This window comes from Anas platyrhynchos, chromosome 10 (genome assembly GCF_047663525.1).
Source record: "Anas platyrhynchos isolate ZD024472 breed Pekin duck chromosome 10, IASCAAS_PekinDuck_T2T, whole genome shotgun sequence".
In the NCBI taxonomy this organism is placed as follows: Eukaryota; Metazoa; Chordata; class Aves; order Anseriformes; family Anatidae; genus Anas; species Anas platyrhynchos.
The window spans coordinates 23102709-23120238 of record NC_092596.1 but is presented as its reverse complement, the minus strand read 5'-3'; the positions used below and the strand labels follow the sequence as shown (position 1 = coordinate 23120238).

At 39.8% G+C, this 17530-nt stretch overlaps 1 protein-coding gene and 2 long non-coding RNA genes across 5 annotated transcripts; 2 read left to right on the top strand and 1 right to left on the bottom strand.

Annotated features, from left to right (window-relative positions):
- Window positions 1–2848: 2848 nt before the first annotated feature.
- Window positions 2849–6831, top strand: LOC110351193 (TLR adapter interacting with SLC15A4 on the lysosome). The gene is made up of 2 exons (XM_021266828.4): window positions 2849–3230; window positions 4798–6831. Exons 1-2 carry the CDS (start codon window positions 3098–3100, stop codon window positions 5763–5765), a joined length of 1101 nt encoding a protein of 366 aa, XP_021122503.3. The 5' UTR covers window positions 2849–3097; the 3' UTR covers window positions 5766–6831.
- On the bottom strand, window positions 4018–5356 carry LOC119717933 (uncharacterized). Its single transcript, XR_005268321.2, has 2 exons — window positions 5221–5356; window positions 4018–5079 (listed from the first exon to the last, which is right to left on the bottom strand). It is a non-coding gene; the product is annotated as an uncharacterized lncRNA (long non-coding RNA).
- A 601-nt stretch (window positions 6832–7432) lies between the features above and the next one.
- On the top strand, window positions 7433–9535 carry LOC101799159 (uncharacterized). Of its 3 annotated transcripts, none has more exons than XR_011811776.1 (3): window positions 7433–8393; window positions 8629–8753; window positions 9022–9535. It is a non-coding gene; the product is annotated as an uncharacterized lncRNA (long non-coding RNA). The 3 variants fall into 3 exon arrangements; XR_011811775.1 differs by lacking the exon at window positions 7433–8393 and adding an exon at window positions 8402–8522; XR_011811777.1 differs by lacking the exon at window positions 7433–8393 and adding an exon at window positions 8426–8516.
- Window positions 9536–17530: the final 7995 nt, after the last annotated feature.

The window sequence follows — 17530 nt, the reverse complement described above, 5'->3', positions numbered from 1 at the left end:
TTTAGAGAAGTGTAGTCCTTGAATGAAAATATTTGACTTCAAAGTAGGGGATCTACACAACAAACTGAACGTTAAGCATCCACTGCTGCACGTTCAATCTGTTGGATCTCTCACCTCTTGCGGCTAATGGGTTTTAATTACTTGGGATACACCTACACAAAAGGAAGTCTTTGGAGGTTTGGGGGGTTTTAGGAGAGCACTGAATACACTTTAATTAAGCTGCTTTCCTCTTCTTTCCCTAAGGCAGTTACAAACTGAAAGCGGACAGGGCAAATCAGCTGCACCCCATGCCTGTAAAGCTTGCCAAACAGCTTCATTTTTTTTTTTTCTTTCCCCCAATGTGTAATTGATTAGCTTTATGCTGGTCAGAACAGAGGAACTGTTATTTTACATTTGTGTTGCCAGAGAGGGCAGTATAGGATGTATTTTTTAAACTAAAATTACTCATTGTTATATTTTCTGTGGTCCCCACAGATCTAGCAATTGCATTATTTTAAGTGTTGCATATTGAAGTGTTGTACCACCTGGAAGATAAAGACCTTCTGTCGAGCTGTAGAAGATGCCCTCTCAACCCCTAAACTGCATTAGGATTTGCCCAAATCCCAGCTTTCAATTCACGTGGAAAGGTGAATTGCTCTGAAGGAAACCAGTGACTTAATTCTTCCAAGAGTGGCTTGTGAGCAAGCTGCTTGCTTGCCATTTATAGGATCATTTTTCTTCTGTCTAAAAACTGAAGCACACCCAAGACGTAAGTTATATTGATGGTTTTGATAGTGTCTACTGCTTGTCTGTCCCACTCGCCCTTATTTTAAAAACTGCTCCATAATGTAAGGTAGAGAAAAGGGCTTTTCCTGGCATTTCTCAATATAATGATTTCCATTTGTATATACACTTGCATATGCACTTGTATAACCGAGATAAATCTAATTTGTAAAGCTCAATAAATGCCAGTTTCAAAATCCTGTTTAGAAAACTAACTGCAAAGGTGCATTATGTTTCCTTCACTTGCTGTTCCTGATTACAGCAATGTGCACTGTAATAAACTTTTCTACCAACTCGTGTGGGATTCTCTTTAATTCTCATTAAATATTTAGGCCACCTTAGGGGGAGGAATTAGCCGAGCACCGTGTAGCACTGAGTACCGAGCACCCTCGGTATTCCCAGTATACAAAATACATTTATTTAATACATGTAAGCTGCATTCGTGGAATATTAAGTGTGAATCCCAGTCCTTTATGCCCTAATTCCTTCCCTCGGCGGTCCGTCTGTCGGGGACATCTTCAGGAGCTTGGGGACTTCGCTCCGCCCGCCTCTGCCTCAGGGCCGGGCCGGTACCTGCCTCAGGGCGGTGACGCGGCTGTGACAGACCCGGATGGAGCCCCGCCCAGCCGCCACCGCCCAACCAACAGCCAATCAGCGGGCGAGACGAGCCCGCCCCGCCCTTCCCATTGGACGCGCCTCTTGGCGATCAGCTCTGAGGCCCGCCCCCTCTCCATGGCGGCGCGGGGGGCTCGGGGCTGGGGAAAATGGCGGCTGCCCTCCTTCCCTTCCCTTCCCTTCCCTTCCCTTCCCTTCCCTTCCCTTCATCCCTCTTGAAAAAAGGCGCGGTTGTTAAAACAAAGTACTGCTGGTTTCAATGGAAAACAAAAGACTCGAAGCACCTGCACTTGGGAAAAATTAGCTTCTACTTCATATTTATGTGCACATAAAAGGCATAGTTGGAGCTGAAATAAAGGACTTTGTTTACAAGCTGTGATCCTTATTGTTCATACAATGATAATGTAATACAATTGTGTGTGATAATGCACAATGCTGTAATTATTTATTTTTTTTTCTTCCCATAAGTGAATGATACAGTTAAATTTCTTTGTCCTTTATACATTTTAATTTAAGTTTAACCTCAGGATTCAGACACTTGTCTTGCTGCTGTTTCTTCCAACTGCAACCTGTATTCAGCTTCTGAAATAAATGTTATTCTGTCTCCTGCTGACTTCATGTCTGTAAATACAAGTTTTTCCTTCTTCTTTTTCTTTTTTTCTTTATTTTCCTTCTTTTTTTTATTTTTTTTTTTCCTAATAAGATCTTAGCAATAAAGATACTCATTTTTTTTTTGGATATCGATGCATCTGCATCAGTAGAACTGAGACAAAAGGTGACTTGTTTTTAACAACTTACCCCTAACTTGCCTAACTTGATTTCTTTCTCTCCATCTTTCCATTACTTTGCTGTTTTGTTGAAGCTGCTTCACAAAAAAACGTGACTGCAGCTGGCACTAATTACAAGCTCGGTGAAGGAGGCGAGGTTTAAACCACGCGGAATTGGAAGCAGCCAGTTTCCTGTGAGGCCTGATCCCCTCCAAGGCTGGGGGCAGGAATGCCCTGTGGAAGTCACAGCCAGGTTTACCATGCAAAAACTAGTCGTGTAAGATGATTAAAAAAAAAAAAAAAAAGTCATTTAAAACAGCCTTTAAATATGAAACCACTTTTATATAATAAAATATATAAATTCACTGGGAATAAAAATAGTTTGCATTCTGCTCCCATAAAAACAAAAGACTGCTGAAATGGAGGTGAAAAAGGGAAGAGGAATAATTTGAAAGAGACTTCATTTGACATAGAGGTTTATAGTTACTACAAACCTTTCATTCATTCATTTCTAAGGCACATCCTTATTTTACTGCCAAAACTTGTTGAATGATGGGTTGCAGTTAACATGTTGCTATAATGTTATCTTTACACTCTAGTTTTATTTTACATTTGGGTCTCACTCCTATCCCTACACTAGCAGTACCTATTTAAGAGCTTTTGTCTAAATAACTAAACTTGCATAGATGGAATTGTTTCTTGGAATCCAGTTTCAATTTTTGAGCAGCCTGAGGAAGCACAGACACCCTGATCGTTTAATAATCTTGGTTGTTTTTAAACGATGTGTTTTGGCAGTTACCAGCTCATCAGCATTGCACCACGGTCACAAACATCGCAATTCATTTTTTAACATCCTCCGCTAGATTTGATGTCACTCCGTACTCAAAAACTGCACACTTTTTCCAGTGGGATCACTTCTGTTTTAAAAGGACAACAAAATGGGGAACTGAATCATGTGTGCTTCAGTTATTGCCCACACAGTCAGCAGTGAAGGAAGAGTATGTGAGAGTCTGTTCTCTTACAGCAGCCGAAGTAGGAGGCTTTGGGGCTATGTCATTATCTACCTTTCTTACCCTACTAGAATTGGTAAGTCCGGCTTTTGTCCTTTTATTTTTTTATACCCCACTCCCTTTTTGTGCCAGAATGGTGGCACCATTTACTTTATTTAAAAGAGAATGCGATTCTGCTGCAATTACCATATTTTAGCTTTTATATTAGCACTGTGAGCATTTTCAAAGCAATATAGCAAAATTTTCAGGCATGTAAGGATCTGGGTACCTGCATCCTGTTTTTCAGAAGTAAACGAGGCATGCAGTATTCCAAATACCATTGACATTCAGTGAGATTTAGACTGCAAAGTACCCTTATTTCTTTTGAAAACAGCACTTAGTTTCCTAAGTCCCAGAAGTGCTGAAGAAAATATTGCCCTGCTTTTTGCATATGTAAATGATTCGGTAGATAAAGTAAACAGTTATGCTAATGTAACCAGGAGAAGGCAGGGTGTGCTGCCTTTCTTGCCTACTTTGGTCTGACTTGCAGGCATTTCAAAATTCCAGTGTTACATTCAACTTCTGGGAAGGAGCAGTGCAATTGAAGCTAAAAAACAGCCCTGAAAAAGGAAAAAGCAAATGCTTGTACTGTGGCAATGCATACATTTACAGAGGGAGTAGAAAACTTCCATCTATCAAGGAAATGGAGTTTTAGAATAGCTCTCTGGAAGGAGTACTGGGATTAAAAACAAACAAACAAAAAAAGACTTCACCTATCAAGTTCCAGTGCAGAACAAATAAGTTTGAGTATGGTTTGGCTGCTGATAGCAAAGGAGTAGAGTTGCAGGGGATCTTTCTGGTTATGTATCAAATATCATGTTAAATTTGCAGAGGTTTCATTTGTGTGGAGAGCTATCTGGTGACTTGTGTGGCACCACTACTGGTGTAAATTGGCAGCTCTGTGAGAAGTAGTGAGCTTTAATTGCCCATGATATAAATAGAGGGTTTGGTGTATTTCTTGAAAGCGTAGGAAAGGACGTGCCAGAAAGTCTTGTTCTTCAGGAGTTTTAGTATGTGCTCTTCAGTAAAACTGCCTCATCCCTTGCCTGCCTTCACTATTTCAAAACACGAGAGTGCCAGAGACGTGTGAAGGTGCTTGAAATATGCAGAAATTAAAAAGATATATGAAGCACGGAGGGATTTTCTTGTGTTCATCTTTCTCATTCTTCCACAACAGTAGTTATGATCTTTCCCTCAGTGAATTTAGGTCAGTCTGAGCTCTAAACGGAAATCAAGTGAAATCACTTTTTTTTTTTTTTTTTTAAATCCTCACAGAGTAGCAGCTCACGAGTATGAACCACCTCAACTAGCCACAAAGCAGAAGAGACACCTAGGTATGGAAATGTGATATTAGAGATGAAGAATCCTGTCAATGCCCCCTTCATATCTTCAGAATGATTTTGTTGACCTGGGTATAGAGATTAAATTCGTATAAAAGCACACAGTTTGCTTTTTGCTAAAAACAAATATTCTGAAGAAAAAGCAAAATCACAGACTGTCTCTATGAAATATGCACTGTTCTTTTTTTTTTTTTTTTTTTAATTGTTATACCTCTTTTTCCACACACACTTGAGGTCTTCTGCTCGTCTTTCTTTCCCTCACAGAACTCAATGGAACTCTGGTGATTAGACTGCTGCTCACACTTGTCATCATGCTGGCAGAAGGCATCTTAACTAGTCTCGTGTATAAAGAAAGCTGTCATCAAGATAAGCCTCACAAGTCTCATGCAGCAAAACAGGATGAAGAGGGAAACTGGAGAGAGAAACTTGTAGACAACCCCAAAATTACAGGACTTGCTGATGGATGTGAGACGCAGGATAGGATCTCTGCTAAAAGCGACATGGAACACAAGAGAGATCCTCAGCAGAGACCCATACTAGGGTTTCCTGCAAGAGATCAGAAAACACTTGTTAAAGGAACTGTATCACCAGCTTTACACATCCCCAGAAGAGAGCAATATAACGAACAGATGGATTTGTATAGATCCTGGTCATGCAACAGCATTTATCAAAACTATCCTGACTTACACATTGGGGGAAACCGCGTGGGGGACCATACATGTGATTCAGGTTGTGTTTTGGACCACGTGTGTGATGAACTTCCTGATGGCCCTGTTATACTGTCCATAGACATTCCTCTTGGCGAGTCTCCACTGTGTGAGCATCCTGACAAGTCAGGCAGTCAGTCCCTGCCTGGAGACGATGCTGGAGAAAGGAGCATAATGCTCTGCGAGGAGCCTCTTTCAAACTCCATGCTCAACAACTACATGGAAACGAAAGTGGCAGAGTTCTACAAACTGTTTTTTGAAGAAAACTTGACCAGGTGTGGCTCTGTAAGAAACCTCCTCACCTGCAGTTTGATAAGGAACAACCTGAATCAGATCAGCTTTCAGATATCCCAGGAGCAGAATATAGAAGCATCGAAAGCCAGAGAAGTGCTCTTACAGTCTATAGCTTTGTTTAGTTTGCACAATACTACCAACAGAAGCAGCTCGGAGTTCAGTACTCCAAACTTACAAATTTCAAACCCAGCATTTGTGAAAAAGAGCTGCAGGATGCAGTTTACATCATGACTGAACTGCTCAGCTGAAGAGGTGAATACAGTTCAGATATGAATATTTCACTCTGAGGATTAAATTGGGAAAGGAAAACATTTAGACACCACAGACTTTTTCAAATAAACATTTTAATGATTAAATCATACTTTGTCTACGGTACTCGTTAACATAGGAAGTAAAGGTCAGTTTTCTTTTTTCCAATGCAGAATTTGAAATGAATTCATCTCTAAAATGCTGCGACCCTATTTTTAAAAGGTATATGTCCCTCTTCTAAGACTCTGGCTGTATGAGCAATTGTACTCATGTTTCATTGGATTTACTCCTGCAAGAATAATCAATCAAGGCAGATTTGCTGGTAAAACTTTGATCTAAGAGATGGATGCACCCACCCAGTAAATCAAATGGTCTTTGTTGAACTTTGAATTAGGCTATATAGTTGAAACCTAAATTTTGGACATTCAAGCTCAAATTTTGCTTCTGCAAAGCTTGATCACAGTGGCTAAGAAAATATTTCTTTGGTTTGAAAAACCTCATTGGCAGACGGAGACATCGAGGACTCTGGGTTCTTTTGATTATAGTATCAAGCACAGGAAGTGTATCAATGTGAAACAGCAATCCAGACACATTTTTATTGCATGTATATGTTTATACTGTGTAGGTAGAGTATGTTACAATGAAAATCTAAGTGAAATAGTTGGTCACGAATGTAAAAATATTTTCTATTAAAATGTTTTCCTTTTAAATATAGCCTTACCTCTATGATGAAATCCACTTAGCTTTCCACCACTGTGTTATATGTTCAATTTGCATTTTCAGTGAGCAGACTCTGGCTTTATTTCCTTGAAAATGAAGCTCCTGCAGCCTCAGCAACCTAAGACTCTTGCAGCATTCCTGAAATGATAGTGCAAGCTTTCTTCATCTTCATTTGGAAATTTAAATGCAGATTTTGATACAGAAATTTCACTGCTTAACTTTCAAGCCTATTTTCTTCCTTTTTTATTACTTCTTGTCACTAAGTATTTCAACTGGAAATTAATCACTGTGTCGCCGTTATAAAATGATAAATGAATTAGGCTATTAACTTGTCTGCGGAAATTTTCTTTTAATAAGGGAACCTCTTTACGTGCACAATGACTAAGTATGATTTTGCACATCTGCGTTTGCAATCCTGAAATCCAATTCCAAAATACACCAACAAACTACATTTATACAATTGTAAGCTTCGAAAATGCATGCTGGCGTGCTAGTTAAGTCACTTTACCCAGATCCTGATGCCACTCAGTGGACAGCTATGGGATGAGTTATAAAGCAGAGCTTCTCAGTGAAGCTTGCTATCAAACCGTGGATGTAAACCAAAACCTCCTCTGTCTTTGAGGCACACTCCTTAAACTCTGATGCATAGTATGCATTTTTTAAATCTTTGTCAACCCTCTGAGAGAATGCAAAGGATCTATGATCTCTAGGTAATAATACATCAAATGCAAACATATTTATGCTTGTAAATCAAGGCCCTTGACATCTGATCAGTCCTTTGAAGACATCAAAGTTGTTTTTAATCCAGCATCTGCGGTTGTTGGGCTTCTTTAAAATCATCATAGAGCGCTGGAATTTATAACAAAAGTATCGGTAGGCTTGAAAGAACGTCTCAGAACATTGAGAAGATTTGAATTCACAAGGGATTCACCTTGAAGCTCTTAATTCAACTAATTTAGCTCAAGTGCTTGCATTTACTGTAATAGAAACTGCATGACGGGGCTTAGAGTTAAAATTGTACCTGTTTTGGCCTATACAAAGAAGGACATTTGCAGGGAAAAAAAATAAAAATGTACTGGATTCTTAGTAAGCACTACCTAAATAAAGACTGCACTTTCGTGGCACGGGGCTTCTTTTGTAGGAGGAAGATGCAAATGCCACTCTGTGCAGTCATTGTATATGATGTCAAACAGCCTGCTAAATATAGCAGGCTGTGTTATGGAAAGGGAACTGCAAAACTTTCATGTGTCTCGAGATTTTAACCCTTTCTGATGCCTTTCAGTCTGTTTTAGGATTGGTGGAACTTAACCGAAGTGTATGCCTTGGTGAATTTATGGGTGTAATATCTAATACACATTCAGGTGGAAACACGTGGATTTAATAAGGTTTGTGCATTCAAATTTAAGACCAGACCTCAAAGCTGCAAAACGAAACACATGACTGTCAGCAGTCACGGCTGCTCAATCAGTGTCTGAATAAGACTAAGCATCAAGCCCGCCCGGGATCTGAGTGGCATGAATCCCTGTGGTTTTAAGGTATTTCAACTCTGGAATTACAGGAAAATTGATGTTTTGCTTCTCTTGAACTGCCTTCAAAGCTGGACATTTGTTTCATTTGAAAATCCCCTTCCTGCTCCTTGTTTCTCATCTTGAATGCCTATTTTATTTTATTTTATTTTTAGTCTTTTATGTCACTTTTTCAGGCAGTTTTCAATATGAGGTAGACTCTTCCACAGCAGTGTTGTGGCGGGGTGAATATTTTCACAGGTGTAAAGGAACAGAGAGATTGCTGTAGTTGGCTAACTGGCAAGATTGAGAACGATTTGCTCCTGTGGGAAAAGTGCTCTGGGTGACCAAGATCAGATCCTTGCTCTCCTAATGAAAGTGACAGGTAAAGACAATTCCTACAGAGTGTGGCAAATAATTAAATACAATCAGATTTGTATGTGAGAAGATGTGTGTTACCTTTCCTTGCCCGACTGAAAATTCTCATTGACCTTAGGCAATGCAAGAAGTATAAGTAATACTGAAACTAGTTCGTGTTTTCTTGCACGATGATAGGAAAGGATGCTCTGCATTATTGTGCACCGCACTAATTCTGTGTGTCTCATTAATCACCTTCTCAGCACTCAGGATCAAGTCAAGTCCTTTGGAAGAGGCCAAATGTCTTCATTAAATTCTGAAGGAGTCCAGCACGGGCAGCACCCTAACTTGTTCCTCAGGAGAGGTGCAGGGAATAAGTTATCTGAAGGTGAGAGGAAAAATATTCAGAAGGGCATCAGTAACCAAAGGGTTTGCAATTAACTGTAGAAAAAATAGTGCTCTGTGGCATTTGTGCTGCCTTGGCCTAGCCTTTTATTTCCCCTGGGACATATTTATAGTTCAAACCAACGTCTTGAAAGAAGTTAATTGCACAAGGTTTTTACTCAGGAAATTTGGAAGTCAAGAGTTTAAAGCCAAGGTCCAGATTATGCTTTTTTTTTTTTTTTTTTTTTTTTTTCTTCTGTCCTTCATCCCAGCCTTAGAGAGACAAGTTAGAGGAAATGTGTACTTCTCTCCTGCCAGCCCCAGAATCATAACCCCAGATCTTAAAGTTGGTTGCAGATTGATCGCCGAGGTTAATGCACGCAGCAGGAGCTGCTGAGTGCTGGGACTGCTTCAGTGGGAGACGCTGCGATGGACCCGCTCCTCCCATCATCACAAAGAGCTAGAAGAGAAATGGAAGTGAATATTCTGTATTTGGCAGAATCCAAGGTTGCCGTGAAGCTGTGTCAGTCCCGTACCTTTTCAGGACTGTTTTCAGAACCCTTTATTGAGTTGTTTTTCAATTTTATCTATAATGTAAATGTTTGAATGAAACAAAAACACAATACAACAAGCAATGTTAAGAGAAAAGCTTGTTATCTGTAGCCTTTACTATAGTTATAGTCTTAATTATAACCTGATGGGGGCGAGGAGCCTGTTATAATTCATGGCAGCAGCTACGCTGAAACTGGCCCCACTGTGGATGCAGAGGAATCAAGGTTATGTGTAGCATACGTGACTTTATAACATATATGCTTTGGGGTTTTGTTTTCCTAATAGAAAAATATAAGATGGCTTGTTTTTTAAGACTTAAACGCACAGTTTAGAGGAGGGAAAGGGAAATTGCATTTTCAGCTAATTTTTGTTAGTGTAATAACGCATTTTAGCATTACAAGTAAAGTTGTAGATAAATGCACATTGTTAATGTGTAGTACCAGGGACTATATTTTATTATTGACGTTATGCAGTTGTGGCCATGGAAAAGTATTCTCTATGTAGTTTTTGCTACTTGGATTTAGAAATTTAAATAACTTCTTAAAATTCACCTCTCATTGTATGAATAAAGGTATCTGTGGTGTTCCTGCAGAACACATTTAGGAGCAAAATCTGGTAATTTCTAGAAGAATGAGACAAATACAGATTTATTCACTTAGGTACCATATTTAGTTCCATTTTATTTTCATTGATATGTTTCAATTTGTGACATGCTTTGATTTTTTTTCAATTTTTTATGTTTGAAAGATATCAAATCGCATTCTGGATTTAATTGAGGAAAACTCCATCAGCTGCACTGGAGCTGTGCCTGTTTTCACTAGCAGGAAAAATGAGTCAGTGAACTCAAATTACATAGGAAAATCACTTAAAAGGTGTGCTTTTCCAGATTGGTGAAGGACAGCAGATGTATTTTATTACAAATGAAAGCAGTGCCATGTTTTAGAGGTCACACATATGGGGCCAAATTCTGGCTGGCAGTTTTGTTTACACACATGCCAGAAAACCTGAAATTGAAGGCGAAATACTGGCAGGGAATTTTCTGCTCTTATTTCCAGTTCTCATTCTGCGTTCCCCCAGGGAAATGGTCATCAAGTCCTGGGACCAGGACCCCAAAGAAAGCTGTGTTCCTTGAGTTAAATCTACCCGATTACCTGAGACATGCAGCTAGCGTGTTATTCCCCAGCCTGTTCTCTGCTGCCCGTGGTGGGAAATGAGCCCCTACAGAAGGAAGATTATTTCCCAGAAGAGAGGATGCCCAGGTGAGCAGAGTAACAGTTTGGGTCAGTTCTCATATTCTGCAGATTAACACCTAGAAAGGTGGTAATCCAGTTTTCTCACCACTAGTTTCTACACAAATTTGCAATTCTGATCTATTTTTCATGGTGTTCTCATTTTACATACGGTTTTCCAAAATTTAGATAGTTGTTTATAATTATCTCCTTTAAGTTTTCTTTACCAGAAGAACCTCATCAGCTAATCCCTGCCTGTCTCCTTTGAGTTAATTTATTTGTGATAACCCCATCAATCTACCGGGTATATAAATCAACTGTGTAGCTCAGCAGCTGCTTGATAAATGAGTGCCCAGCTGCTGACACACTGCCTCTGCTACATACAGGGTCCTGGCTTCCAGTGAGCTTTGAAGTGGCAAACAAAAGTGTTTAGTATTGACCTACGAATCCTAAAGGGGTGAAGACCGTTCTCCTTGACACTCTCCCAGCATCACAGTGTCCTGAAAGGATGGCAGATATTACCCCTGTGACAGAAAAGCGAGGCTCTCTGCCCTTCACAACATAAGCCTGGTGCAAAAACCCCAGCAACGAGACTGGGGGAATACCTGATGCTGTTGGGGCAAGGCAAGGGTGCATTTTTGGCTGTGCCGCTCCGAGCTGTGCAGAGCTCTGTGTGCTCCAGCAGTCAGCGGTGCTGGCGAGGTACCAAAGCTCCTGGTGTGTTTAGTTCAGTCGTGTCGCTGCAGTTCAACTAACCACGGAGAAGGCTGCTGGCTTTAATTTCCCTCTGGTGTTTGCGTGGGCCTGGAAACACTAGCTCTGCTGTCAATGTGAGGTTTTATTAGCTGAAGCTGAAGTTTTTTACCTTATTTTTCTAATAGAAAACTGGTTGTATTGGTTATATTGATGATATTACATATGCAAATATATTTGATGTCAGAGGATAAATGTCTCCATTCTTTGGAAATACACCCATGCAGCCTTGCTGCTGTGTAAGCTCTGACTTATTTTAGGGACCCTTGACGGTCCTCAAAAAAATTCTTGTTTTGTGCAATAATGTAATTTTTTAATATGCTGTGCTGCTAGTTTTTCCTCATTCCCCATCCGTACTGGCAACACACTTCTGCTTTTCATCACCAAATTTCTAATGCATGCTGTGATGCTGACCAGTTTATTTAATGGCTCTGCCTGTTGCTCAAACCTGTAAAATTGATGTTTCAGTTGTTACTTAATACAAAAATTAACAGAGCTCTGGGCAGGCAGGCTGAGAGTATCAGAGGAAAGGTTTTGTGTAATTATGTATTTATGTAATTATGTATTGTTAAATTTTGTCAGATTAAGGGTGGCCCTGTGGGTAAGCACATGATGCTATGTTCCCAAATGGGTGATTGATGAAGATACTAAGATACTACTACATAGATAATATACATATATACGTATATATATATATATAATGTTTCTTTATTTGGCTTGCATGCATAAAGTTATAGAAGAGTAACCAATTACTTCTTGTCTGGCGAGCAGTAAGGGAGACACAAGGCTGACAAATGGTTGCCTGACAATCTGCTGAGCCTTGGTAGGAGGAGTGTGTTCGTGGGCTTCTCGGGCAGATGCTCTCTGTTTTATTGTGTGCTTTGCTCACTGTCATTCTTTGTTGGAATTGTTCGTTTATCCTGAAGTAACTTTTCTTTATGCAGAGACCCTGGATTCTGTCTCGTGTGGGAAGGGAAGAGTGAGAGAAAGCCCAGACTTGCCCACTCGCACCCTTTTTGTACGTGCGAGCTGCATATTACTGCTTTTGTTTCAAATGAATAAAATTTGTAAACTTAATGGAACCATGAACAGAACTGCAAAGTAACTTCCAAAAAAATCTTGGCCTCAAGTTTTAACTGAACAGATTTTGTTCATTCTTATTCCTCTTTTGTGTTAGTTGAATTAAAGAAAAATAACTCTTCTTGGAACGCAAAGTGAAAGCTGTAATGTTACATACGCAAAAGCTGTGCAAGTTGGGCAGGAAAATAATGTTCCTGAGTATTTGCAGTGGTCGTGCTTGCTCAGAAAGGAAGCTGACACAGCACCGTTTCCCTTTTCTAACCGTTCTCCGCTCAAACTCAGCTATTAAACGTAGTACAGGTCATCGATCACAGGCAACACATTGAAAGCATTGAAACAGCCTTCAGACAGGTTTATTGAATGGTTTTGTGTAACAGATAGATCCTAGGAAGTAGTCATCTGCTGATGTTTATTCCCCCAAAGAAGCTACAGTGACATTTACTGTCCTAAGCTTTACTGCACCTCACGCCGTGGCTATCTGCTGTAACCTCTTGTGCTAACTTCCACAGTTCGTTTTCCTCTTTGGCTCTTCATTGTGTGGTTACCAAAATGTCATGGCTATGAACCACGACAACAGTGATTTTCAGTGTTGGGTTTGTCCAGACTTGTGTATTTTCCTACCCAACAACAAAGATTACATTTGTATTAAAGCAGCAGTGATCTTCTGCTCTTCAGGTTTTCTTGCAAACATAGCAAAGAAAACAAATTACCAGGAGAAATCACAGCTAGCTTTTGACTGGTTCAGGCTGACTTTTACCAGTCTCCAGTCTTATTAGATGTCAACGGGAGATTTTTTTGCACAAGTTTAAGAATATCTCTCCAACTTGATCGTGCAAAAGATTACGAGCAATGAAAGTATTATTTAATGGGAGAAACGTCATACTGTCCCTTGGAACTGAATCTCATCTGCAATTGTGTGAATTCTGGATGTGTTTCAGGGAATTAAAACTTTGTAATTTAAATTTTAAAAAAAATAATGTTTTAGGTAACTGGAATGGATAAGTATTATTTATTTTATTGAGGCCCCAGGTTCAACAGAGTTACAAACTTCTCCAGTTATAATGATGAATAAAGATATTAAAGACTCTTTGGTTTGCAAGTCATTTAAGCAATTTCTCAAAATGCTTGAGCTGTTATTGACAGAAGTGGAATCCAAACAGAAGTCGGTACCAAAACGATTAACGTGTACTCAGCATGCAATTGCCCTGCAGGAATTGTTTGAGGCCACATTAATTAGTCAGTAGCTAAACGTGAGGCCACCTTGCAGTCAGCCTCCTGTGGGGAAAAGCAGCAGGGGCTGGGCAAGGACATTACATCCAAGTAGGTAAGTCCTTCTCGTTTGGACCTTCCTAATATTGATGTGGGAGCAATTATTTGTTGGACTCTCTCCTTTTAGGCAAGGTAAAACTCTCAGTGATAAATCTGTGTTCATCAAGTCGGTTAAATGTTTAGGAATAAGCAACAAGTTTTACCTCTGGCATTGTGTACGCTACAGCTTCCTAATCACGAGAGGGAGATCAGGTAAAGATCTTCATTCTTTCAATTTATTCTTCTTTACGTTGAGCAAATTAAATGTTTATTAGAAATGAGTAGTTTTGTTCAAATTCTCCTTAAAACCAGTTCTTTGAATGAAACCACTTTTTCAGTGCATGCTCTTCCTTGAGTGCCATGAGATTCAGCAGCACAACTCATCTGGATCCCTGCAACACAGTTAGTTTCCCAATAGCTTCGTGGCCTGTGGTACATCAAGGGGAAAAACAAAACAAAACAAAAAACCAAACCACATGTTATGACTTTACATTTTGAGGGGGTTTATGCTTCTGCTTCTCAGAAAAGCTGCCAGTGTGATCCTTCCCAGCAAGGGAAGTGTGATGAGGGGTTTGGTCTTAATTTCAGTTTTGATTAAATCCTGTTAAACTGCTTGTCTGCTGTATGTATTTTCTGTGTTTGCTTGCAGGCTTGCATATGTATGAAAATATGTACTCTCCCATCCCTGCTTCTTCAGGAAGAAGATCGGTATTTTATGCATAGTCTTCATTGCACATATTAAAATGCAATGGAAAATGCAGGCAATGAGGAGGAGAAGCTTTTTCTTTCCTTCTTTCCTTCTTTCCTTTAAAAAAAAAAAAAAAAAAAAAAGACCTTGTGAAAATACAAGCAGTTTCTGTTCTGATGGTGGAAAAGATTTTGCACATTCATGAATTGGAATGACTTTCTTCAAACTTTAGACAGTGCATGTAAGCAAATGGCCATTTTTCTGACGTCTGTGGGAAAAGCAGTGTTTGCATATCAGGGTCAATATCAGTAAGATTTCTGTAACATATTTGTATTATCTGTGAGCTGATCAGGTAAATTCTTAGGAGCTTTACTGCGTGTGTACCACAGCTTTAGTATTAGAGCTCCTCCGTTGGCCAGGCACCGTTCCTGCAGGAGCTGGGCTACCTGAGGTCAGTAACACCACCAGTATTTATTAGTAAACTCTTTCTTCTTGCCACAGATCACAGGACTGCAGGTAGAACTACTGGGTAGAACTGCTGTGGCCACGGGTAGCCTTGTCCTGCAGTTTGTGCTCCTGTGGGATGCTGCAGGCTCAGCTCTACGCCAGCATCCTACGTGGAGAGGGAAGCACACGAAGGGAAAGAGTGTGTGTAAGCTCTCCTTCCAACCAGACCTCACTCACTCAATTAAGAAAATTGCTTTGGAAGGAGAAAAAGGCCAGTTGTGTGTAGGGTAGCGTGCTATATGCTATCAAAATAATTATTTAATGGAAGAAAAAAAAAGTCAGTCTTTGGTTTTGGGAAATGGGACTTCATTGTGGAAAACTGAGAATGGTTCTCACTACAGAGACTACAAAAGAGTAATAACCGGGAGCTTTTAAAAGCAGGAATAATTCTACCAGGATTACCTGAACTACACCGAAGACTGGAAATTAGTGGAACTCCCGACGGTGGGAAATGCTGCAATACCCTTCGCACAGCGGTGAGGGGAAGGCGTCCAGTGAGTTCTGAGCCTGGCAAATTACTTAAGAAGATTATATTATGTGATCTGCTGTGCTGGGTGTTTCTGGGAGGCCCCAGTCCAACATAGGATTTTCCCGTGTTATTAACTATAAGCTATGGAACTTTTGAGTACTTACAGTTAAGTAAATGCTTAAACGATTTCCTCATTTGAGACCCAAATGATATGGAAAGTCTTTGCAGTGCTATAGCTGAAAGGTATGTTACAAATTACTTTTCTTCCCCCCATCCCTGTAGGGCATGAGCATACTCAAAGTTCTCTTTTATAAATTTCAGTGGTAGATAATAAGAATTTCAGGAAGTGATGGAAATTGAGATTTAATTTACTGCATTTATTTCATTAAATGATTCATTCATATATATATATATAAAAAAAAGGGGGAGGCATAAGTTAGAGTATACTTAGAAGTAATTACAAGTCACGAAGGTAAAAAAAGAAAAAAATCACATCTTTAATTTCACTCTCAAAGTAAATGAAAGAAAAATAAATTTGTTGCCACTGATTAAGGAGTATAATAGCAACAGCTACAAGAATTAATCTAACATGGTATTTTCATTACAGGATCCTGAATTCTGGTCGCTGTTACCGTACTACACAGCATTATGAGTTCTTCTCATAATCCCATTCAGCTCATCAGGAAAGAGGTGCCAGTCGATAAATTTATGGGGATCTGAATCTAGCCCTGAAACCTAAAAATGTGGGAAAGCACAGTACATTAGAAAAAAATGAAAGCATGTCAATAAGCATATGATTAAATTGTATTCACATTAAAAAGTGGTTCAATAATATCAATAGCCATTACGAGAGGAACAACAAGGATGGTGTTCTCAGCGCTTTGGAAAAACATTTTGTTGTTTGCGTTTGGTTTATTCATAACATACGTAACGAAAAGTGTAAAAATGCAAGGGAAGTAATGAGTTTTTTTATACAGAACTTGAGGGTGGAATGATACAAAACATAAATATGAGGAGTTTTAAAGTGCCAGGAGCAAACTTGAAAGTTCTCTCTGTGATGAAATATGGTGTCCAAAATATTTACTAAGAGCTGTTGGTTATTCCTGGATCTGGGCATGGAAAGCAGTAATTAGACTGAGAAGGACAACAGCTCTTTGAGGCAGATGTGTGAGTCTTCGAGGGAGGAAGGCCAGTTGCAGAGGGAGGCTCCGTGGCTGCAGGAACACAAATCCATTGCATGGAGCTGGTTGCAGGGTTGCGACAGCAGCACAGAAAGGAACAGAGAGGAATACACGTGAAGCAGGCTCAATGAAACTCTGCAGAGAGCACTGGCACAGGCTCCTTTCCTATCCATTGTATTTTATATCTTTTTTGTAGACCCAGGGTGTGCTCTGCTCTGTTCAGACAGAGCTTTGGTGAGCAGTTAAGGTAAATACGTGTATGCGCATGTTGTTTGTCACTTCACCCGTCATTTTCACTTCCTTCTTAAGGTCCTAATCTATGAAGTTTTCCTTATCAGAAAAATAGAGCATATTTTAATTTTATCCTTGCTGCGCTCTTCCTTAGATTTGGTCCTAAGTTTGTAAATTTTTCTGGTTCCATTATCAAGCAGATAACGATTCCACAAACAAAAACATTTTCCAGTAGCACAGCTCCATGCTGCAGGCCTTTTTCCTTCTAAGGTGCAAACACTTCGTTTCTGGCTTAGGAAATATGCATGTGAATGTTAAGTTTCTTGCTTTTTACCTCAAAACAGAAAAAAAAAATCAAACTGGATTGTCTGGGATGGGGCAGAAGAGGAGGCTGGCAAAATTCTTGAACAAATCTTCAGACTCCCAAGTTCAGCACCAAGCATTTCACAGAGAGAGGGAATACGATGGTGGGGCATGCGAGCCCAGGCTCAGAGCTGCTGTAAGAAAGTTTGTGTCTAGCACCACTTGGTTGTTGGGTTCTGGCTTTATTGCAGAAAAGTGGGTCACCAGCATGGTATTGGCAGCTCGATTTTGGTGTCATTCAGGCAGCTGCAGAGAAACAAAGAGGCCATCGATTAGTCTAGCAACAGCCTGGGGCCTCTGTGTTTTAATTACATCTGTTCTTTGGTCTGAATTCATCCCTGTTGAAACATCATTAACTTAAATGAAACTCCACAATAGAGGAATTTGACCCAATATGTTTTTTTTTCTCTCTCTCTCTCT